This window comes from Nelumbo nucifera, chromosome 3, assembly GCF_055504915.1.
Source record: "Nelumbo nucifera cultivar China Antique chromosome 3, China Antique-T2T, whole genome shotgun sequence".
Classification (NCBI taxonomy): Eukaryota; Viridiplantae; Streptophyta; class Magnoliopsida; order Proteales; family Nelumbonaceae; genus Nelumbo; species Nelumbo nucifera.
The window spans coordinates 69,703,561-69,728,888 of record NC_142651.1 but is presented as its reverse complement, the minus strand read 5'-3'; the positions used below and the strand labels follow the sequence as shown (position 1 = coordinate 69,728,888).

At 40.1% G+C, this 25,328-nt stretch overlaps 1 protein-coding gene across 1 annotated transcript; it reads left to right on the top strand.

The window, feature by feature from the left end:
* The first annotated feature begins 4,989 nt into the window (after nucleotides 1–4,989).
* On the top strand, nucleotides 4,990–24,828 carry LOC104589178 (beta-glucosidase 18-like). The gene is made up of 12 exons (XM_010247399.2): nucleotides 4,990–5,270; nucleotides 15,083–15,149; nucleotides 15,289–15,347; nucleotides 21,160–21,235; nucleotides 21,351–21,425; nucleotides 21,639–21,726; nucleotides 21,855–22,107; nucleotides 23,043–23,158; nucleotides 23,282–23,531; nucleotides 23,717–23,819; nucleotides 24,293–24,401; nucleotides 24,521–24,828. Exons 1-12 carry the CDS (start codon nucleotides 5,148–5,150, stop codon nucleotides 24,741–24,743), a joined length of 1,542 nt encoding a protein of 513 aa, XP_010245701.2. The 5' UTR covers nucleotides 4,990–5,147; the 3' UTR covers nucleotides 24,744–24,828.
* Nucleotides 24,829–25,328: the final 500 nt, after the last annotated feature.

Here is a 25,328-nt window from a genome sequence, read left to right as displayed (position 1 = left end):
AAGAACAGAGAGAAGATCTAGATTTGCAAAAAGTGTTTAACAGAAGGATTTTTCCTTCTATTTATAACTTCTGTAGATCAGCTTCCTAATCCTATCAGGAAAGGGTTCTTTGATCCAAATCTTTATTGGGACCAGAATACTTAAGTGGATAAGATATATCTTATCCTCTTGCTGATCTAGAAGCAGATCTAATCTCAAAATCGCCCAAAATTAATTAATCTAATTAGCCCAGTTTGAAATGGGCTTTAGGCCGATTAAGTAATCAAACTCACTTCCTCTTTAATTTGCTAGCTAGCTTGGCTCTCTTTGTATGGTGTGGGACCCTAACATTGATCTCCACGAAAGCCATATGTGTTTAGCCTAGCCTCTGTTATAAGGCCTGGTCGAATTCACTGCTGAACACAGTGAACCCCTGAGCTATTAGTATGGGCTCTTAGTAGGCCCAACATTTACACTAAATGGTCTTTGGGTCCAACCACCTTATGAAGGCCCAAGGACTATGGACTTAAGTGAGATTAGCACATCAGGTAAAAGCCCTAAATGGTCTTACACTTTACTGCTCAACCCATAATGATCAAACACTGCCCGACAAGAGAAGACCTCTTCCTCGGCTGCAAGGTGCAATGTTGCACTCTGCTCACATGGATCCCAGGAATCAAAACCTTTTGCAAACATTTTGTGAAACTATAATATATATGTATATCTCTATACAAATATATTTTGCAAAACAAATCTCAACAAGTTTGAAATCAACTGTCGGTAGTTTGGGTTTCCATCAAAGAGAGTGCATTCCCCGATCATTCACTTTGTCCAACAAAGGGGCTGATTCTGTCACTATGATCACCCACTAAGGTGAATTCTCAGATTGCCCCAACATACACAGGTTTTGACCCCCGCTAAGGATCTCACTGATTGGCATATCAAAGACAGCTCAATCCAACACCTAGTGCAATAGCATAATCGAGTCTAGGGGTTCGGTGTAACTTTCCAGTTTTGCCCATTTGTCTCCAAGGTCCAGGGCATAACTGGAAAATGGTCCGGTTCAGGGTTTCAAGCAAACCCACACTACATGTGCTTCAGGTCTCACTCTAGCAGTTGAGACAAACCACCCCAACCGACTTGGCAGCACATTAGTGTCAGCCTTGGCAGGATAAACTACCCCAGGTCTATCCAATGGCTATAAAGATTCTAAACTAACACGAGTCTCATAAGTGTCCAGTTTAAGGGTATTACACAGAAATGCACCATAGATAACATGAATCAATTATATACTTTATTTATTTACAATAAATGTCAAAATGTACACCTATTTAATTGGAGTTAAGGGCATAAACTGTCTAACAAGGACTACACTCTCTTTGATGGAAACCTAAACTGCTAGTAGTGGATTTCAACTATGTTCGAGACTTGGTTTTACAAAATATATATGATATATATATTTAATTCCCGGGATCCATCCAAGTAGAGAGTGTAACACTGCACCTTGCAGTCAAGGGAGAGGTCCTTCTTTGTCAGTAGTGTTTGATCATTGTGGGCTGAGAGGTAAAGTGTAAGAGACCATTAAGGGTTGATTACCTGATGGGCTATATCTTACTTAAGCCCATTATCCTTCTGTCTTCATAGGATGGTTGGATTCAATGATCATTTAACTACAAATGTTGGACCCATTTTGAGCCCATAGTGATTGTACTCAGAGGTTCACTGCATTTAGTAGTGAATTCAGCTAGGCCTTTTCACAGAGGTTGGGCTGAACCCATGTGGGCTTATGTGAGGTCATTGTGGGGTCCCACACCATACAAATCAAACTTAAATAGCCAAGTGATACTCTTGGGTCGTGAGCCATATAGCTAATGGGACTAAAGCCCATAATCAATATTATTAATTAAGATGTCACATGACTGCTTAAGCTGTCATGTGACATGGGCGAATCTGGGTTTGGAAATGGGTATAGAGCACCCATTCTCTTAAAAGGATAAGTCTTATCTCTTGATAGAGTCAAGATCCAAATAAAGATTTGGATAAATCTCCTAATTCGGTCAGGAGAAGTGCCCCATAAAGGATAAACGAAGAAGAGGGCGAACTACTTTAAACAACTACTGCAAATTTTGCTCTCTCTTCTTCTTGCCGCCCAAGAAACCCTAGTTCGACCTCACCTTTTGGGACTAACAAAGATCAGTTCTTTCTCTGAATTTTGCAAAAAAAATATAGAGAAAAATCGTGCTCACCTCCCCAGTTCGTTCCAAGGAGTTGGATTGCAGTTTTGCTGAAAATTGCATTATTGAATCGGCTTCAACCTTAAGCTGTGCCATCTTCAATGGAAGCTGATTTTAGGGACTGGTTTGGGCGTGAACTTCCACTTTGAGAACTACGTTTGTGGAATCCGTATCAGGTATACTTCTCCCTCTTGTTTTGGTTTCAAATTTGATCTAGTTGCAAGATCAATCCTAGAAAAATGCAAATTTTCAAAAATTAGGGAATTCGATTCCCAGAAGGTTAAGAAAATTTTTGAAGGTTCGCTAGCCATCTAGCATGGTTTGGCCCTCCATATGATGGATCCTAACCTTCCTTCAGCTCTTGGGATTGATAGCGTATGTAGAATTGTTCTTGGGGTTGCTAGGGACTTCTTGGGGTTGCCAGGGTATGTGATCATACTTGGGGTTTCCAAGGCCTTCCTATCTTTCCAGAGTATGTAGAATCGCTCCTAGGGTAGCCAAGGCCTTCCTGGGGTTGCCATGGAATGTGATCGCACTTGGTGTTGCCAAGGCCTTCCTAGGGTTGATAGGGCCTTCTTGGGGCCAAGGTATGTGATCACACTTGGGGTTGTTAGGGTGTGTAGAATCACTCCTAAGGTTGCCAAGATCTTCCTGGGGTTGACAGGTTATCTGAAGCTTCCCCTATTCCATCGACCGTGTTCAGTTCAACATCCAACCAGGTAGAGTCTTCTCTCTAATTCACTATCCTTCTCATTATTGCTAGTTTTGTTTTAGCATAATGAGGTTCTCGGGAGTGTGAGAGTTCAATAGAGCCGAAGAGGGAGCTCCACTGATCCAATGCCTATGGGCTCTCAACATTAACCTAGTATCGCCTATAATTTTTTTATTGATTTTCCTCTCTCGTGGTTGTGATGACTGTCTTTTGTTTCTTTTTATTTCTCATTCTAATATTATGTGATAATTAATCTCTATTCGAATGGACGATTGATGAGGCTCGGAGCTTAATGCATTTTTCCTTTTGCCTCTGCCTTTATATTTACTATGTTTACCGTTTTGAAGAATCGACATGTTGATGATGTTGCTTTGTTCCGCAAGCAATTTGCTTAGGAGTATTTCATCATTATCTTAGTTGCATAAATGTATCTGTTGGAATTGTGTGTTACTTGGTTCAATTTCTCAAGAGGCGCCAGCCATATTTTGTTATGTGGTATCAGCAATACTAGGGTCGGAGAAGATTATTGATGTTAAACTCCCAGTTACAAAAAAGAAAAAATATAATAAATATAAAGATGAAAAATGGATGGTAAGGAAATAATATTAATTATGGTAATAAAATAAATAAGACAGAGTTAGGACAAATTATTTTATGCTGATTTTCTTTTAGCTTGTTTTGCTATCTCCCTTGTTAATATGTTCATAGTTAAGGATTTGGATATTTGTGTTTATGCTTGTTTATAACCCCAATTGGCCTCACCTATTGGACCTAAGAGAGGGGTGGCTAGCCCCTTCCCTCTCCCATCTAAGTCTTACCCGAAATGGTTTAGCCGGTGCCTTGGGCTCTAGAGTCATTATTAATGCGAAATGATTTTTAATGCCATTCCTGGAGGTTCCATCACCTCCATTTCTATAACTGATGAGTGAAGACTCCAAATCTAGCATAAGTGAGTCGTTTTCCGATGCTCATACTAAGAGGGGTCACTTTTCCAAAAGTATTCACAAGATGAGTTGCTTTTATTATTGTTTTCTATTTATTTCTTTATTGGTTATTAAGTGTTTTCTTTCTTTACGACAAATGTATCCTGATTCTATAAGGTTTCTGATACTTAGGAAGAGTCACTTTGCCAAAAGTAAATGATTCTCACATGATGAATTGTTTTTATAGTTTTTTTATTGTTTTTAAGTATTTTCTTTCTTTGCAGCAAATATAGCCTAATTCCATAAGGCTTCTAATACCTAAGATGAGTCACTTTGCCTAATCTAAATTGTTCTCACATGATGATTTTTTTGTGGTTTTTTATTGGTTTTTAAGTGTTTTTTGTCTTTAGAAATAATTCTTACGTTTGTTGTAGCTTTGTTTTTCCTTTATTTCTTCTCATTGTTATTAGTATAACGGATGCCTGGGTGGTTGTGGGAGCTAGTGATGAAACAAATCAAATTCAAATAAAACAAATGATTAAATTACTTAAAGTAATTCAATGGTCAAATGAGACCATGGCCTTTATACCTATGAGTGCTTGGGATCAAATCTTTACAACCCCAAAAGTATTTCGAGGTTTATTTCAAGGAAAGTTTAGCTCTAAGGTAGGTTCCCCTAGGGCCAACCAAGGTTGGTTCATTGGGTTGGTTCAAGTAGGGTAAACCCCTAGACCCTGGAACCGGCCTGAGTGGGAGTCGGATCCAAGAATTTGGAACCAGACCCTACCCTATAAAAAATTGGGTAGGATTGGTTTAAGGCCGGTTCAAGGTCGATTCCATTCGGTTTCATGTAAAACTTATCTATTTGCTCACCCCTAAGCTCAATTTTTTTTAATAAAACCCGTGGATCCCAATTAGTAGACGTTAAGGCTGAAGATATAATTGGACTTCAGCGTGAGAATCTAGTGCTATCGAACAGAGCCTAGACCATAAACAATCTGTTTTTTCTCCTTAAAAAGGGCAACTCTTTCACCGTTTTTTACCACTTCGGTTTTGTTTGACGAAATTGAGAGTTTGTTGGGCCTTGAGAGCAAAATCTAACACATTACTGGTAAGTTGAGAGTTTGTTGGGCTTGAGCGCAAAATCTCCACCTGCTGCAGGATAATCTCCTACATTCCTGAGTTTCTCGTAACTAAAAATTGTCCAAATCCCTTTCTCCATCTATCCCAGAATATTAATTATCTGGCAAACATCGAACAGAGAGAGGATAAACACCTACCTGTTAATAGAAAGAAGTAATGATGAAGATAACTTTGGCATTTGTTTTGTTTCTTCAACTGCTCATTTCCATCGGTTGTGCATTGGATCGTAGCCAGTTTCCTCAATCGTTTCTTTTCGGAACTGCAACTTCTTCTTATCAGGTAATGCTGCCATTCTCTTGGCCTGAAAAATTGGCATCAGAAGTTCAGAACTATTAGAACGATTATATACTGTTGTTCAAATCATAGACAAGTTTAATCAGACTAGCTTCCCATGAAAGATTGATCATCTCCTGTTAACATGTTCGAATCCGGACTTGTTTTGTAACCTTGTATGAGACTAGAGAGCGCATTTAATTGTTATTCGATCGTGCAAATAGACTGTTTAAAATTTTAGGTAGAATATTAAAAATTTTTTCACTGGCGATTTATCACTTTTTCCGGCCAACCAACGAGCGTATTTAATTCTTGTGCCGGTTTGGCCCTATAAAATTTCGTATGATTTTGTTAGAAATTTCTGTGGTTTTAAATCCCGTTTAAATCAATTTAGGTTCGGTTCTGGAGTTTTGAAGATACATTTAAAGTCAGTTTAGAATAAGGGTATTAGGGGTGGATTTCAATCAAACCGAATCGAATATCTGACTTTTCAAGTTCGAGTTCGATACACCAATAAATTATCAGGCTTGAGTTTGAGCTCGAATTCGAGTTGATCTAAAGACTTTGAGCTCGAATTTAAAATATAGGCACAAAAGTTCTGGGCCTGAGCCTAATATTAATGCTTGACCCTACTTGCCCAGCCCACACATAAGTGTATATATAGTAACGTTTTTAAGTGTATATATCTGGAGTTTTGTTAGAAATTTCGGGTTGATGGTTTGACCATCTGTTTTGAATAGATGGATCACTCTGATAAATAAATTAAAAATAAATAAAATAATTAAAAATAAAAAACAGTCATAGAATGTTGAACGGGTCGACGGATTGATCGCCTGAGTCAATGGGTTGTTTAGTTTTTCAATGATTTTTGATAAAAAATAGGGTTTTGGGTAAACCAAAAATGGTTGCCTGGATGGTTTTCAGGCTGAACAGTCCGACTGCCCGAGTCAACAGTAGTTCGAAAACTTTGATATATAGGTAATTTAACATAATTTATATATATATCTATATATATATAGATATATTAATATGTAATTTTATGCTATATTGTGTAAGATTTTATAATATTTTGTATTAGATAATGTATAAAATAAATTTTACATACATATCATATCACATATACTATGAAATTGTATATATATGTAGTTTTTTATGCATCAGAGACATAGGCACCGAATCAAGCATGGCCCGGGCCCGGCCTATATCCCTTGTATATGTTGTAAAAAGTCCGGTCGGCCCATGTTCATCCGTAGTTTAGAGCAACTCAATCCTGACTCAGAACCCTGGTTTGACCATTAAAAATCAATTTTGACATTGTTTAATTGATGGCAGTGACCTGAACTTATACAGCCTTTCTCAATTTGATCCTTATTTATTATGCATTGACCTGTATTGTACATGAGTACTGTATGATTTAAGTCCCTGTTTATTTGGCAACAACCCATAATACACAACTGCCGTATTATTTAAGTTATAATTTTAGTTTTATTTAATATTAATAAATTAGACGTTTAAAAATATTAATATTTTAGTTAAAACTTGAATATTAAAATAAGTAAAAATGATATCTAAAAAACTAGAAGGAGAAAAATAAGATAACTAATAGTAGTAAAATTTTAGTAGCTAATAAAATTCATAATTAATTATTAAAAATATTTAATAGTTATAATTAATTACATTATCTTCTAATAATTATTATAGCAAATTTTTTAAAATACTCCTAAGGTTTAGAAAATTGACTAATTCTACCCTTACTATTTATATATTGTCTTAAACTATCTCTAATTTTTCTGACAATTGCCATCCTCATTAAATATAATAGAAAGAAGTACAATGTCAAATAGATGTCGTTTCAAAATAAAACAATCATGTCGTTCCAAAATAAAACAGCTTACCTGTTACAAACCCCAACAACCATGGCATAAGAACAGACCCCTTTGCTTCTTTGACTTGTTCCAGAAGTCCAAAACCAATTTTTGACTCGAAGATTCTTCTCCAACACCGGACAACCGACTCAAAAGTCAGACGAGTGCAAAATAGATGTCGTTTCCGTCTTTATCCAAAGTAGTCCAAGCTACCCCAAATTCTCGATCAGACATTCACATATTCTTTAGACTTCGAAAAGAAAAAGATTGAAAAGCACACTCTCTCCCTCTCAAATCTCATTTTTTTTGTTTAAATTAATTAAGAACCTACAAGCTACAGAGAAGAGACGTAAATTTTTTTGAACAACTTACATCTCTCGGTTCTTTGGACATTTCCCACAACGCCCTAACCGGAAGCCTCCCCCAAACCACCTTTCAACATGCTCACTAGTTTTCTACTTAAACTACCTTCCAATCTAGTGGAGATGGTTATAAACATCTCGTTATCTGGGCTTCTATTCCAATTATTGTTTCAAGAACCACCCCAGTTAGAGGTGGTTGAGCTAAGTGGTTACATGTTCAACGAAGTGCTTAAGGGTGGAAAAACTTTAGTTGTTGGAGGCCAACAACCTTGGCTGTTGAGAGAATTTATGGGAATGCTACATTATTCTGAGAATGGATAAATTAGTAATTACATGTTAATTTATTTTTACTAAATACCAAATCATTGGCGTAAATAGGTGAACTGCCTAGAATGTGCCCAACCCAGAAACTGTCTCAACATCCTATGTTGTTGGGCCCCAACAGCCAAAGTTAACCCCTTAAGGGTTGGTTTTTCCAACTCCGGTGTTTGCAATAGGTCGTCTCGGCTATGCTTGCCTTTGTAGAAACCTAACTCGATTTGTTGTCAAGCATACGGTGGCAAAACAAGGTTTGGTAATTTTTGGCCTTAGAGTTAATATTTGGTTGGCTTTTTCTTATTGTCGAATAGTGTAATAGCTAGAATCAATCGTCTGGTGCCAGAGAAGAAGCTTGGTGTCAAGTTTGGTTATGGATTTATGGAATGAGAAAAGATATATAAAGAATAGAGTTAAGAGAGAGAGAGAGAGAGAGAGAGAGAGAGAAAGAGAGAGAATGAGATTTTTGGTCTTTTGGGGGCTAACGGGGCTGCTACTATCAAGTTCTCTTACAATCATCAGAACAAGTTAGGGTTTGTTGGATCCCAAAAATCACTGCAAAAGATGATAAAGGGTATTTTAGGAATTTTTAAAAATATATCAGTCATGTGATGTCACTTGTGACAGAGTGTAACGGTAGGGGAGGTTTTAGATAATTGTTAGAAAACTATGGGTACTTTAAGACAATATGTAAACAGTAAGGGTAGAGTTAGAGTTAGTCAATTTCCTAAACCTTAGAGATACTTTAAGAAATATGCCCTAACTAATATAAGATAAAACCATTAGATTGAGGAGGTGCTAAAGAAGGCCCGATGAAGAGGAGGAACATGATGTAGAGACTAGGGGTGACAACGTAATTGCGGGCAACATGCACCTAGTGTTGCTTAACTTGACCATTTGCATCTTTTCTTGGCTCTATAAATATAAATTAATGTACTTTGGGCCTCCAAGCTCAACTTTTGTCTCTTCCTTTTTTTGGGCAGTTTATTGCTAGAATTTTGTAAGCAATGGAACGGGCTCCCTTTTTGTATATTGACTTGTGCAAGCTTTTTCTTCTGTCTTTTTGTCTTTTGAATGATTGATTTGAATCTAAGCCATTCGAGTTAGTCTTAATGTTTCCTAACCAGGGTTGCGCAAAGCGAGGTCGCCTAAGCGATTTTTAGGTAGTTTGGTAGTTCTCCACCTGAGCTATCCTGGCCAATGAAGGCCGAGTTATCCATCCTAGTGCTAGCTAAAATTGGGTTGAGGTTCCCAACTTGCAAGGTCAAACTGAGTTAGATCGAACTGAAATAAATCAAATGAAATAGTGAAAAAAATTGAATTAGTGAAACGAGTTCAAAACTTTTAATTATAATACCTTTTGAGGTTCTTGGCATTCTATGTATGGGCTACTATCTTCCCTTCATGGTTTCATGCTTGTAAGTCCTAGGTCCCAATGCCTTAACCACTTTGTAGGGTCCTTCCTAGTTCGGACTGAGTTTCTTGAAACCAATGACCTTCTGGAGTACTAGATCGCTAGCTCAGTAGCAACGTCTCCTGACCCAAGAATTATGGTAGAAAGCTACTCATTGCTAATAGATCGTAGTTTGGACTTGAGCTTGTTCTCGCACTTCTTCTATTAGGTCCAAGATGGTATAGAGTTCATTGTCATTTTCTTCCTCATCATAAGCCTCTGATCTCAAGGTCAGCAGTTCAATCTCAGTGGGGATGGCTACTTTAGTAACGAAAGTGAGGTTAAAAGGAGTCTCTTTGGTGGTTATCCTACTCATAGTTCTATACGCCCATAATACGTTGGGCAACTCTTCCACCTATTGTCTCTTAGTTCAAGCTAGTCGGGTCTTCAAGCCACAAAGGATTATCCCATTGGTCACTTCAGCTTGCTCGTTTGCTTGAGGGTAGGCAACCAAAGTGAAGTTTTGTTGAATCCCCAGCTCGACTTTGATATCTGTGAACTGTTTGTCATTGTTCGAAATTAGCACCCATGGTAGCTTGAATCTGAAATGATGCTCTTTCAAAAAATCTTTGAATGTTCTAGGATATAATGGTGGCTAGTGGTTTGGTTTCTGCCCACTTGTCGAAGTAGTTGATAGCTACCACTAGATACCTTCGTTGGCTCGTGGCTTGTAGGAAATGACTAAGGATGCCGATTCCCCACTAAATAAACTACCATAGATTGGTAAGGCACTATAGGTTGGTGGTAGGCTGACTAGGTACATTGGCATGGTGTTGACATCAGTTGTACTATTGGACTAATCGGACTGTGCCTTCCTTCATAGTGGGCTAGTAGTAGCCTTGTCAAAGTTCTTTCTAGGTGAATGACCTTCCCCCGAAGTGTTTGTCACAGATTCCTTCATGGATTTCTATGAGCATGTACCCAAACCCAATTGGTCGAAGACATCAGAGGTAGGACAGGGTAAAATACTTCCGATACAGTTGGTCACCGATAATGGCATAACGGGTAGATTGACGCTTGGTCTTCTAAGCTTTTGTTCGGTTGGTGTGTAGCGCGCCTTGGCACAAGTACTCCATAATGGGATCGGTCCAACTCAGCTTCATTGTCTATACTAGAGCAACTTCGGCTTCTGCCACTTTCTCTATGTTAGGGCACAGTAGGCCTTTTATGTGAATGGCCCTTCGAGTGTTGTTCGCAGAACCGACTACCTTGAAACTGTGTCAGCCTGTGTGTTCTTGGACCTTGAGATTTGGTGGATAGAAAAGGAATCGAACTACTTAGAGAGCTCTTGAACCTTTACCAGGTACTTGATCATCATTGGTTCCCGAGCTTCGTACTATCTATTGACATGGTTGACGATGAACTAGGAGTCACTATAGACTTCTATGTTTCTCACACCAATCTCCTTAGCTAGTAATAGTTCGGCTAACGGTGCTTCGTACTTCGCTTTGTTGTTTGATGCTTTAAATCCGAATCAAAAGGTATACTTAAGCTTCACTTTGTCATGTCAAAGCAGAATCATCCCGACACCATTGCCTTTTTTATTGGACAAGACGAGCCATCTACATAGAGGATCTAAGGTTCTTCCAAGCTAGATGAAGGTTCCATACTTGTGGATGCCCCCGAGTTGGCTAGTGGTTTCCCTAGTTCCGGTGTCATTAGTTGAAAGCACGTTCAGTGATGAAATTGGCTAGGACCTAAAACTTAATAGCAGGTTGTAGCTCAAATCAGACATCAAATTCACTAAGTTCAATTGCCCACTTAGTGAATTTTCTTGATACTTTGGATTTCTACAATACTTGGTGCAACGGCTAGTTGGTTAGCACAATGATGGTATGAGCTTGGAAATAAGATCGCTACTTCTGGGCTTAGATGATTAGGGTGAAGGCAAACTTTTCGATATTTGGGTACTTGGTCTTGCCTACATGTAAGACTATACTTACATACCATTTGGATTAGTACCAAGCTGATGGTTTTGTTGGTAGTTGATAAGTATAGGTGGAATTCATCTCTAGGCTCAGGCCTCGTCAATAGTAAAGGTGAGTTGAGGTATTCCTTTAGTTCATCAAACGCATATTGGCACTTTTCAGTCCATTGGAAGTCTTTCACCTTCTTGATTGCTTGGAAGAAGGGCAACATCTTCCCGTCGACCTGGACATAAAGCGGTCGAGTGTCGTAACTCGATCAGTGAGTCTCTGAAATTTCTTGATGAACATTAGTAGTTGCATATCCAAGATTGCTCGGATCTTCTTAGGCTTGGCTTCAATGCCACGTGAGTTACCATATAACCAAGGAATTTTCCCAAGGTGATGCTAAACACACACTTGTTCAGTTTGAGCTTCAATCAGTATTTTTATAATACCTCAAATACTTCTGTTAGATCGACTATATGTGAGATAAGAGTCTTACTCTTAGCCACCATGTCATCAACATAAACCTTAATGTTTTTTCCTATTAAATTCTTAAAAGTTTTATTACAAGATGTTGATATGTTGCTTCAGTGTTCTTAAGCCCTAACGGCATAACTCGGTAACAGTACAATCTAGTTTCAGTAAAAAAAACTTGTTTTCTCTTATTCTAAGGGGTCTATTAGGATATGGTTATAGCCTAAAAAGGCACCTATGAGGCTCAGTTGCTTGAATCCTAAGATGGCATCAACTAGCCAATCTATGAATGGGAGTGGGATCTTTCCCTTCGGGCAAGCTCTGTTCAGGTTGGTGTAATCAATGCACAAGTGCCACTTCCTATTTGCCTTCTTGGCGAGTACCATGTTGGCTATCCAGTTAGGGTACTTTACCTCTCATATGAAATTGACATTCAGGAGCTTCTTGTCCTCCTCACCAATGGCCTTTAACTGATCTGGGGTGAAATTCATTTTCTTCTATTTCATAGGTCTAAAATTCGGATTTATGTTAAGTTTGTGAGTAATAACAATAGGGTCAATACCATGCATGTCCACAGTTGACCAAGCAAAAACCTCAAAATTTAATCGAAATAATCCTACCATCTTAGTTTGGAGAGGGTCTGAGAGGAGTGAGCCAATCTGTACCTTCTTTTTAGGGTCAGTCTAAGAGAGAGACACTAACACTACCTACTCAACGGGCTATCCTCGGTTGACGCTGATCTCATCCGGTAAGTCCAGTTCAACAGTTAATAACTTCTTTCTCTTCAATGCCTCCATGTAACTATTTCTTGATTCAAACTGATCCCCCCAAACTACACCGACCTCTTGCTCAATTAGGAACTTCATGGCAAGGTGGTTTATAGAAATGACAACTCGGAGGGTGTGCAACCAAGGGCAGCCCAAGATGACATTGTGAGGCGATGGTGTCTTGACAATGAGAAATTAAGTTACCCTACGCAGCATGGTCCCTTCTGTTATTGATAGGCTGATCTTTCCAATCGGACGAACAATTTCCTCACTAAAATCAACTAATGGTACGTTGGTAGGGATGGACTGCTTTCGATCAATCTTCATCTATTGAAAAGCTTTGAAGAAAAGAACTTTTACAACCAAGGCATCGTGGTGAAGTAGGTAGACATTCTTTAGGTCTTCATTAGTGAACGTCATCATCTCACCAGGAGGCCACTGTGGAGCATGAGTTGTCAATCTTGTAGGAAGAGCTCGCTCTACTCCCTTTGTTAGGCACATAGGTACGATCCCATTGCTCTGACGTGTGGGTCTGGGTAAGGCTATCATTGTTAATGTTGTTTTGAGGTACTAGTGAAGCTGGAGGAATTTCTAGAGGCATTGGTGGTCGGTTATTCTGGTTCTGTGTTGGAAGTTGTCCCCTTACCAGTGCAGTGGGCTGCTCATGAGGTGGTTGTTATCCAGTTGCTTCTTGATCCTCCTAGGCTCGAAGGCGAACATTCATGCTCCTAATCAGTTGCACGAGATCCTCGAACTGCTTGCTAGTTACTCCCTCCTAATCATTTGCATAAGACACAATTTGTTGAGTGTCTCTGTCCTTTGGGGAAGAAATGATGATTAAAGATGCAAAAAGGAAACAGCCTTTGTGTTCGGGAGTTCCCACAAGCAACGCCAATTGATGAAGGTAAAAAATGCTAGATCCCTACTATCGATGATAGTTTGGAGCTTCGTAGGCATAGCTATAAGCTGAGTCTGCAAGAAAAATGATGTGAGAGGGCCCGAGGGGATTTCCTAGGCAAAGAACTTCAATGTTCAAGTGAGTACCAAGCTCTCTGAGGTGGTAGAAAGCAATAGAGTAAGAATCAAATGAGAGCATGTATGTGTACATGTGAGTGTACCTTTTGAGCGTGAACAGTCACCCTTATATAGACCTTGAGGCTCAATGGTGATGTCTGACAAGTCCGATCTGTTGGTGCTCATCCATGGGTTAACTTTGGCTGTTAGGGCCCAACAGCATAGGCTGTTGAGAAAGTTTCTGGGCTGGGCACCTTCTGGGCAATTCACCACCTATTCACGCCCATGCTTTGATATTTAGTCAAAATAAATTAAGATATAATTACTAATTTATCCATTTTAATGATAACCTGGCATTTTTAGAAACTGTCCCAACAGCCAAAGTTTTCCCCTCATCCATACGTTGCTTCTGAGATGTGTTTGCATCACACTGCAGTTGTCCTTATCTACTCCCCCGCGAAGCGTGGGTGAGCAGTCTTGTCGCTACTAGATAGGCGTTGTGTTTGTGTATGCTTCGGACTGGCTATCCGGTGCCAATAGAGAAGAGAGAAAGCATCCCACGTAGGTGAGAGGTGTTTTGAGGTCGAAGAAGTCCCCTAGGTCATGGGCTGCCCAGATCAAACACGTAGGTTGCGATAGCAGTGTAGCCAAATTGGGTGAGTACTTTGGGCTAGGATTCTGATCTGCCAAGGCACTCTTTAGCAAGGTCGGAGTTTGCTCAGGCTTCATAAACTAATTTGTCGAGGTGCATCCAAGCACGGTCCTACCACGTACGTGTATTGCTGAGGTGTTATAAAGCGTTTCTATCGCCACATGGCAAAATATAATTGGAGGGGTAAATCAACCCACATCATCAAGCATTTTGATAGATCTGCAATGCACATGGTCCTTGCACAATCCATATTGTCTTCAGGACTTGCGTGTTTTCCGATGCTCATTCATTTAGTAACGACTCATAAAATAAACAAATCCCACATTCTTTAATTTATATGCATTAAAATAATAACATTTAAGATTAAATATTAAAATAATATATAAGTAATAATAGAAAAATTATTGTAACTAATAAAAATTCATAATTAATTATAAAATATTATAATAGTTATAATTATTACTATTAAAAACAGTAAAGTTTTATTAATTTGAAATCCATTTAAGTTTCACTTAAAAATAAGTACATAAAATGAGTTTTAATTTTCTATTAAAAATATTGAAAACAACAATTTTTAAAAAGTTTAATAAATATTAATTTCTACTAATGTCAAGTCCATTTCAATTCGATTTAACATAATAGAAATCAATAACATTAATAAAAAGTGATTAAGTATATAAGTTAATTTAAAATAAATTTAAAAAATAAAAATTAATACCAAATTTAACCACTCTTAGTGGTGCAACATGGATTGTTGTTAGACTAGTAAACCGGGATGATGTTTTCTCTTTTTCCTTTTTATTTTGTGTAATTTCTTGCAATATGTGATACAAGGTGCCAAAAGTGAGTTAGCTAAGTAAGTTTGCCAAAGATGCATTTTTGGCCTCAAATCTTAGTTTTTAATTTTCTTAATTCATACAAAACATAACTAAAATAAAAAAAAAAAGAAATTAAACAAAATAAAAAATATATATTAACGTCCTCTTTATATTTTTCATTTTCCCAGATTGAAGGTGCCTACCTAGAAGGTAATAAAAGCCTCAGCAATTGGGATGTGTTCACTCACATACCAGGTGATAGAAACTTGTAGTTTATTTTATTTTCCCTTTATATATTCTTTATTGTGTATCCATTATTGTAGAGATGGAAATTAAAAAAAAAAAAAGAAGAATTGAAGTTGCTTCAAAATCTTCTCCTTCGTCTCTTATGCAGGAAAAATAAAAGACGGAAGTAACGGAGATGTCGCAGATGATCACTACCATCACTACATGGTAAAAATAAAATAAAAGAAAATACATTCGTTATCCTTGTTGAGCAAATAAAAGAAAATACATTCATTTGTTTTTAAAATTGCCACATTATCAAGAAAACGGAAACATCTAAAACTGTATTTTTGTGTTGAAAAGCAAAAACAAATTGATTTTGTTTCAATAAACCAATACATGTTTCTGAAACCCAACAAAATGATGTTTCTATAATAAAAATAAATATTACAATATAGAAATTTGTTGGTGCTCCGCTTCTTGGACGAGCTGATTAGGAGGATCTGAGCTGTGGTCGGCCGAGGTAGAGCCGAGGATGAGGATCAATGATGTCCGAGTAGGGCCGAGGCCGACGACTGGTGTTGTCCGACGAAGGCCGAGGCCAAGGATCGGTGTTGTCCGAAGAAGGCTGAGGCCAAGGACCAGTGGGATCCGCGGAGTGCCGAGAACCTACGAAGGAAGGAACGTCAGAGGCCCCCGGGTGAAGACTCGAGGCGGGGACTCCGACGGTCAAGTTAGTAGGGCATAGTAGGGAGAGTGGATGAGGTCCGAAGGGTTCAGACAAGGTCACCTGGAAACTGGGGAGCTAGAGTGCAGGTTCTGGGTCTAGATCCTAAAAAGTCGTTCCACCAAAAAAGATCCTTTGCCTTGGGGAAGTGATGCCCTATTTATACTTGAGGTTGCCTGTTGGCGGACGCTGTGGATGGTCAGGATGTGATCCATCCCTAAGTGGGCAACCATCCAAGCTCGCCGCGTGGTCGCACCGTTGGTCTCGTGCTGGGCACTGATCCCTGTCCTATCTGACGCACTGATTCGCTCCGAGCCCAGCCACATGTCGATGTGCCAAAGGCCTGCCAAATGCACCTACATCACTTGCCCCCCACTCTCAAGGCCGTGGTGGAGGTCTTAGCTAAGGACCTTGGCTTCAGCCGAAGAGAGTGTTCTTGCTAGGGGGCACTGTGCGGCCTTCTATGACGAGGGCCTAGGCTGTGGCCAAGCTAGAGAGAGCAGTCTTCTGGCAAGGAGGTGCTGGTCTTGATTTCAGGGTGCGCCCACCGAGGTGAAGTCGTTGGGGTGCATCTGCTGTGGTGAGACTATTGGGGTGCGTCCGCTTAGGCGAAGCTGTCGGGGCACATTTGCTGAGGTGAGACCATCAGGGTGTGTCCTCCAAGGCGAAGTCATTGGGGCACATCCATCGAGGTGAGACCGTTGGGGTGCATCCGTTGAGGTGTTGGAGTTGTTTCCTTCAGCATGTCTATTCAAGTGGGGGGGTCAATGCCAACGCTCAAACTTGGAAGAGAACTCGCTCACTCAGAGAGTCTCACTGAGACCGAGGCCAAAATTGAGTGCCTTCCTATTGGCGGCCACCCAAGGGGCCGTGTGCCTTGGAATGTAGTCCAGTCCGAGCGTATGACCTTGGCAAAGGTTGTATGCTAGGGAAGGGCGCTCGATCGAAACTAGAATGTATGCGCTGAGGATTTGAGGCAAGGTAAAGGAAACTTTCTTTTTTACAAAAAAAGGTTTTCACATAGTCAGCCCAAGTCGACCTCTTGTGGTCACATGGTTTGGCCTGTGGATGCAACCGAGGCTGAGGTGATGATGATGACTGACTACGACAACGGTCGTTGAGATGGGGTGATGAGATCGGTGTCAACAGTGTCAAGCTGCTTCCAGTCGTTGTGGTCGTCATCGCGGCTGTCTCATCATTGGTGATTGCCATGGTCGATATCGGCGTCAATGTCGATGTTAGCCTCTCCACCTGGGCGTTTGCCGGCCGAGGCTTCTTTGGCGGCGATATACTTCTGTGCCTTTTCCATAAATTCTGCTTTGGTTTTGGGCAGCATTTTGGTGATAGAGTTCCTAAGGGCCGACCCTAGGAGGAGGCCTTGGATTGTTGTGTGCACGAAGACCATGGGGTCGAAATCATAGACCTCCATTTCTTCTTTCTTGAAATGGTCAATGTAGGACCGTAGGCTCTCGCCACGTCGTTGTCGGACAGCCATGAGTGAGACAATGCTCTTCTGGTGCCGTCGGCTGCTGATGAAGTGGGCGAGGAAGAGATGGGCAAGCTGGTCCTAGGAGCTGATGGAATTGGGTGGGAGCCCAGAAAACCATCATCAAGCTGCCCCCTTGAAGGTCGCCTGGGAAGCTCGGCACTTCAATGTGTTGGAGTACCCATACAAGAGCATGTGTGCTTGGAATCTCTCCAAGTGTTCGTCTGGGTCCGAGGTGCCACCGTAATTCTCCAGCGTGGGAGCTTTGAAATGGGGCGGAAGAGGTTCCAAGGTGATGGCGACGGTGAAGGCGTCCATCTTGGTGGAAGGGTGCTGACTAGCCGAGGCGCTGCCTCGGCTTTCCTTGAATCACCGAATTTCATCCTTCACTGCGCCGATCTGTGCTTGTATGTCAGCGATTTACTAACTGACGAGCACCCTGGCTTTGTCTTGGTCTTCACGGCAGCGGGACAGGCCAGCTGCATCTCGGTTCCTTTTGGCCCATCGGTCATTGAGGTAGTCTCGGAGGTCCAAGGTGTGAGGTGGTTGGAGGGTCCTTAGTGGCTGACTCACACTCTGGCCGCTTCTGCCGGATGTTAAGGGGTTGGCCTGGGGAGGGTGTGACTGAAGGGATGAGAGATCTATCGTATGGACGCCCAAATCTTGCGGAATAAAGGGGCGAATTTCAAAATTTTTTTTTCTCCCTTCAATTGGGAATCACATTCCCTATTTAGAAAATCATATTTTCAATGATCAATCTTGAACCATAAACTGAACCAGATCTGTACCAAAAAGAGTAGGAGAGGATTATACCTAATACGGAGAAATAATATCTCCCAACAAAGGTGTTCACGCCCAAGGAGGGATCCAAAGACTGCTCCCCCTGAAGATGGCGCAGTGTAGGATGGAGCAGAATCAGCAGTGTTCTTCTCCAAGAACTCTATCCTTCGCAAGAAACAGTAGGATGGCACGTGAGCACAACTTTCTATCAATTCTTTCTCAAAGAACTGATGTCAAGATCAAATCTTGACTTCTCCCACAACTGGAGATCGAACTGGATGTCTGGCGGCTGCAGGAAGGCGGCAAGAAAGATCTTTGCAGGGATTGCAGAAATCTTTCTTCTCTAATTTCAGCTCTGAAGAGAATGTGAGTATATGTATTCTAAAGGCTGCCGCCCCCTCCTTATTTGTAACCCCAAAGGATCAGCTCCTAATCCAATTAGGAGTTGCTGATCCAAATCTTATTTGGATCAAAACATCTCTTCAGGTGATAAGGATAAACCCTTATCTTATCTGCAGATTGGATCAACCTTTTCCTAATCTTATTAAGAGGTTTCCACATCCAAATCATATTTAGATCTGGACTCTCTGAGTGGATAGGGTTAAGTCCCTAACCTATCTGCTGATCCATTTGAGATTTCGCCCATATTTAACTTACTAAATAAGTCCAGTTCGAAATGGGCTTTAGGCCCATTAAGCTTATGTGCTCACTTAACCTTCCTAACTGCTGCCTAATTGGGCTTCCTTGTATGGCGTGGGACCGAAGCATTGATCTACACATCAGTCACATGGGTTCAGCCCAGCCTTTGTCACAAGGCCTGGCCGAATACACTGCTATGGACAGTGCACCCCCTAAAACCCATCAAATGGGCTCTATGGGCCCAACACTTACCCTAAGTGGCCCTGGGCCGAGCCACCTTGTAACACCCAGGGACTGTGGGCAGATGCAAGATTAGCCCATCAGGTATTACCCTCAATGGTCTTACACTTAACCTCTCAGCCCATAATGATCAAACACTGCCCGACAAGAAAGGACCTCTCCCTCGGCTGCTAGGAACAGTGTTGCACTCTCTACTTATATGGATCTCGGGAATTAAAACCTTTTGCAAACATTTTAGAAACCATAATATATATACTTTTATATCTCATATAAAATATATTTTGCAAAACAAATCTCAACGATTGAAATCGGCTGCTGGCAGTCTTGGTTTGCATCAGTGAGAGTGCATCCCCAATCATTACCTTTGTCCGACAAAGGAGCCGATCCTGTCACTATGATCACCCACTCAGATGAATTCTTAGACTGTCCCAACATACCCAGGTTTTGACCCCCGCTAAGGATCTCACTGATTGGTACATCAAAGACAGCCCAATCCGACACCTAGTGCAATATCATAATCGAGTCTAGGGGTCGGGTGTAACTTTCCAGTTTTGCCCATTAATCTCCAAGGTCCAGGGCAACACTAGAAATCTGGTCCAGTTCAAAGATTCAATTAATCCTACACTGTATGCGCCTAGGGTCTCACCCTGGCAGCTGAGACAGGTCACCCCAACTGACTTGGTGGCACAACAGTGTTAGCCTTATCAGGATAGATCTCCCTAGACCGACCCACTAGCTGTGAACATTCTAAACTAACACGAGTTTCATTAGGTGTCCAGTTTAAGAGTATTTCACAGAAACATACCAAGGGAACATGAATCAAATATGCACTTTTATTCATTTACAATAAATTCATAAAGTACATCATTCTGATTAAAGCTAAGGTTATACAAAACTATCTAACAGTGACAGGGTGCTTAGCCGGTCGATCTTGTGAAGGGCGTCTACGGCGATGCCCCTGGTTTTCAGTGGGGCAACCACCCTACGGATGACCTCCTGCTGGTTGCCACACCTCGTTTAGCCTCTACGTGAGGTCGCCGAACCAGTCAAGGACTGTCTGGAATTGGTCTCTAGTGACCAATTTCTATGTAACTTTCCTGCACCTAGCCATTTCGTTGGAAGCTAAGTCGTTCGGGGGAGAGCTTAGTAGTCAGTTCCTACAGACGGCGCTAGTTGTTGGTGCTTGGGTTGGCCGAGGACAACAAGGTAAATTTGCTCCGCTTCTTGGATGAGCTGACTAGGAGGATCTGAGCTGTGGTCGGCCGAGGACGACGATCAATGATGTCCGAGTAGGGCCGAGGTCGAGGACCGGTGTTGTCCAAAAATGGCCGAGGCCGAGGACCGGTGTTGTCCGAAGAAGGCCGAGGCCAAGGACCAGTGGGATCCGTGGAGTGTTGAGAACCTACAAAGGAAGGAACGTCAAAGGCCCTAGGTGAAGACCCGAGGCAGGGACTCTGACGATCAAGTTAGTAGGGCATTGTAGGGAGGGCGGGCGAGGTCGCCTGGAAACTGGGGAGCTAGAGTGCAAGTTCTGGGTCTAGATCCTAAAAAGTCGTTCCACCGAAAAAGATCCTTTACCTTGGGGGAGTGATGCCCTATTTATACTTGAGGTCGCCTGATGGCAGACATTGTGGATGGTCAGGATGTGATCCGTCCTTGAGTGGGCGGCCATCTGAGCTCGCCGCGTGTGGTCACGCCCTTGGTCCCACGTTGGACATTGACCCCTACCTTGTCTGACGTGCTGATTCGCTCCGAGCCCGGCCACATGTCGACATGCCAAAAGCCCGCCAAATGCGCCTTCATCAAAATTATATATATTATCTATGAAACATCATATTAAACTGCCATATGAATGCATGTTCTTTAAACTAGAAGTTCAAGAGCATGCTTTTATCTCAGTTTTGAAAACAAATAAATCTAAAACCAAAAACATGTTTTCTATGTTTTTATTTTAAGAACCAATTTGTTGTTAGTCCAGATGGCTTTAATTTATTTTGGAACTATCAACAAGTTTGTAGAATACCCCCTAAATAATTTAATTTGAGATTGAATTAATCTCTTATAGTAATTCATGCCTAGTGCTCATCATGTCAGCAAATGAAAAAAAAATTGCTTTCTTTTCAAAGAATTTCTCATTCAATCTCTTCATACATTTTTGTATCAAACAGGAAGATGTGGAATTAATGCATTATCTTGGAGTGAATTCCTACAGGTTCTCCATTTCATGGTCAAGAGTCCTACCAAGTGAGCAACATTTGATATGCCTTTTATTTCATTAAATTCTTTTTAATTTCAACTCGTTAATTGTATGTTGAGATAGCAACATGGAACTGACATTTAAATTTTATGTCAACACTAGGGGGAAGATTTGGGGAGGTTAATTCCGGAGGAATTGAATTTTATAACAAACTTATAAATGCCCTCTTGATCAAAGGTAATTCCTGCTGCTATTTTCCTATTGAAATCCCCTCCTACACAAACTAACATGCATACATATTGTTTACTTGGTCAAATGTATCATCACTAATCATTTCCTTCCAAGTAAATGGAGGCAAATGAATAGAGGGTTTGATCTGGAATCAAATCCCAAATAAAATGGATGATTAATCCAAATTCATTGCGGTTACCTATCTTGTTATGGAATCAGGGATTCAGCCATTTGTTACATTGAATCATTTTGATATGCCTCAAGAACTTGAAGATCGATATGGGTCATGGCTAAATTCACAAATACAGTAAATTTCTATCCTCCATTAATTTTCTTGTTGTTTGTTGTTTTATAACCAATCCTGAAGTCAAAAAGAAACCAACAATATACAATTTCCCTTCACTGCTCTCATGACAAGGATAAAAAACTTTTCAGGCAAGACTTTGGATATTTTGCGGAGGTATGTTTCAAAGCTTTTGGTGATAGAGTGAAGTATTGGAGCACATTCAATGAACCAAACATCATTGTGCCATATGGTTACTTATTTGGGGGATGCCCACCTTCCCGTTGTTCCTATCCCTTTGGTGATTGTCAATCTGGGGACTCTACATTAGAGCCCTACATTGCAGCGCACAATATGATATTATCTCATGCCACTGCTGCTGAAATCTACAAGAAAAAATATCAGGTATAAGGAAACATTACCCCATTATACAGACACCTAAGGGGTCCGGATGTAGTAGGCATGTTAGGTAAGCACAATGAGTGAATACGTAATAGCTGTGTGACACATGTCCTACCTAATGTGTCTTTCAATCAAATGTTTTTGCTCCGTTAGACAGAAATTATCTATTATTTTATTATTTTTGTTAAAATAATTAAAAATAAAAAGCAATGAAAAAAGAAAAATGTAAATGAGTCCCAACTCCCAACATGTTTAGGTTTTCCTTTTTCATTATTTTTTATTTTTAATTATTTTGACAAAGATAATAAAATAATGGATAATTTCTGTCTAACGGAGCAAAAACGTTTGGATGAAAAGTACATTAACTGGGACATGTGTCACACAGCTATTACGTGCTCACTCATTGTGCTTACCTAACGTGCCTACTACATCCGGACCCACATCTAAGAGGCATGCTAGTTTACATTGTCGAACGCCTCCTAAGACCACCACCATTTTCAAACTATAGTTGATTTGGCTGGTCTGAAAGGTTATAACCATGGTTACCGGACCGGACTGGACGGTCAGATTGGGAAAACCGGGAACCGATCAGGTGATCAGTTACGGTTTTTCCCAAAACCAGATTTTTGCCAAAAATGTTCATTTGATCAGCAGACTGCTGACCTGGGCGGTTGAACTGTTTGAACCGTTCAATGGTTTTGACCATTTTTTTTTAAGTTTTTATTTTCTTTTCATTTTTTGTCAGAACGGGCTGTCGTTCAACCTAGGAACCGGACCCCTGACCGATTCGTTGTCCGGGTCAGTTTTAAAAACCTTGGTTATAACCCATTTAACACTTTTAACGGTTATTTCTCTTTTTATTACATACACTTCTTGCTATTTATGAAATTCTCTTGGAACCTTATTTGAGGAATGAATTGTATTGTTTTATAATTAAGGTCAAACAAGGGGGAAAGATTGGGATAGTGATGTCCTCCACTTGGTATGAGCCACTTAGAGATACCCTAACAGATAATTTGGCAGTTCAACGAGCTCTAGCATTTGACACCGCCTGGTAACTACTACAAATTCATTTGCAGTAATGGATGTGAATAAAAATAGCTACTATTTCAACAGATGTTGATAATTAATGCTTGCTCTCACTTTCAGTAATCTTCCCTCTAATGTGGTATCACAGGTTCCTAGATCCCATATTTTATGGTGAGTATCCTCCTGAAATGCGCCAAATTTTGGGTTCTAGATTGCCAATGTTTTCAGTGGAGGATAAGAAGAAGTTGGGGAACAAGTTGGATTTCATTGGAGTTAATCATTATTCTACTCTCTATGTAAAAGACTGCATGCTTTCTCAATGTGAATCTAGTACTTCTTTCGGGGAAGCCTCTGTTTACATAACTGGAGAGAAAGATGGCCACCCTATTGGAGATCCGGTAAGAAATAATAATGTTCTAGAATGCATTTTAAGGTTGAATTCATAATCCAACTTGGGTAAACAATCTTGAGTTCAACATATTTTCTCTGTTTCTCTTTTTCACCTTTTAGATCTTGAATTAATGGCGATATTTTAGTCTGGTTGGCTGGCTCTTGCTGATATATTAATTTTTCTCTCTTCCAGACAGCAATGCCATCATTCTATGTTGTTCCATATGGCATGGAGAAAATTCTCATGTACTTCAAAGATAGATACAACAATACGCCAATGTTTATCACAGAAAACGGTAATAATCTATCTATCACAATTAATGATCATTTGTATATACACCAAAAAAATCTATCAAGTAAATTCAGCCATTTGGTAAGTCTTTTTGGAAAGATCTTCTGAAATCTCTGACAGTCAAAAGACAACGTGAGCTTTTGTATTAAGATCTTAACAGTTTGAAAACCGTTTAGTTAAGGCACATCTGTTCACACGTCATTCCGTGTGAAGATGAGTTGAAAAAAAGGTGAAAAACTACATTTGGAGCTTCCCAAAAAATAGTCAAAAATGAATTTCCCATGCCTTTTTTGAGACTGCTACTTTTGGCAGCTAGATCTTTTTCCAATCAAACGGGAAAAGACCAAAACGCAGACTACTAGATTTCTAAAAAGCCGATAGTCCGCACCAAAAAAATGCACCAAATAGGTCCGGCCGATCCATTAACTAAAACCGATAACTATCATCTCATCAACCATTCCAACACTTGGTTTTCAGGGTATGCACAAGCAAGCAATCCCAATGTTTCCAAGAGGGACTTGCTCAATGACGCTGGAAGAATAGAATACCTAAAAAGCTACTTGACTTCCCTAAATTTAGCAATGAGGTACGTCTTCTTTTAATATATAATCAAAGTCAAAAACAAATTTGTGCAAATTAACACTTTTGTAATTTATGTATCTACTACTGTCATATGCTTTTATGTTTACATTCACACATTTGCAGGCATGGGGCTGATGTGAGGGGTTACTTTGTATGGTCTCTCATTGACAACTTCGAGTGGCTATATGGATACACGATGAGGTTTGGGATTTATTATGTGGACTACAAAACATTAGAGAGAACACCCAAACACTCTGCTATGTGGTACAGGCAATTCCTGGCAAGAGAGAAGACACACAGAAAGGTTCTTTCAAGTCCGGTAGCCGGTACCTATCATTTTAGCTGATTTTATCTTCTTTACTTTTGAGTAGATAGTGTATTGTAGCCAAACTGATATATTGTCATCAATGTTTTATTAGTACTGTATATTCTAAAATGCAGTTGTCCACGTCAGGTTCTTCATATTGTTTCCCAATCCTTTTAAATCCTTTTGACTTTTTAAAAATTTTAAAAATTAAAATTAAATATGGAGATATTTAACCTCAACCACAATTAATTTATTTAAGATATTCAATGTAACATGGAAATCCTTTTAACACTAGCCCGTGCACCAAACGGGTCTCTTCTACTTATTATCTAATAAAAGTTAACATTGATAACTAATGTGGGGTTAATTTTGTTTTCAATAAAACTAAATAGACAAAGTACAAAACATTATAATTGATGGTGATCAGCATGCACACCACATGCTGATCATCACCCTCGGAGACAGAAACCCTGACGCAGAACGGTATGGCGTGATGAACTGGCTGAGTATATGGGCACAGAACAAAACCATCCAAAGAAGAAAACTTAATTTCAACCTCCGCGGCCCCAAACTGTTTCCCCCTTTTGGCATTGAGCCACTACTTCACGCGACAGACTTTGAGAG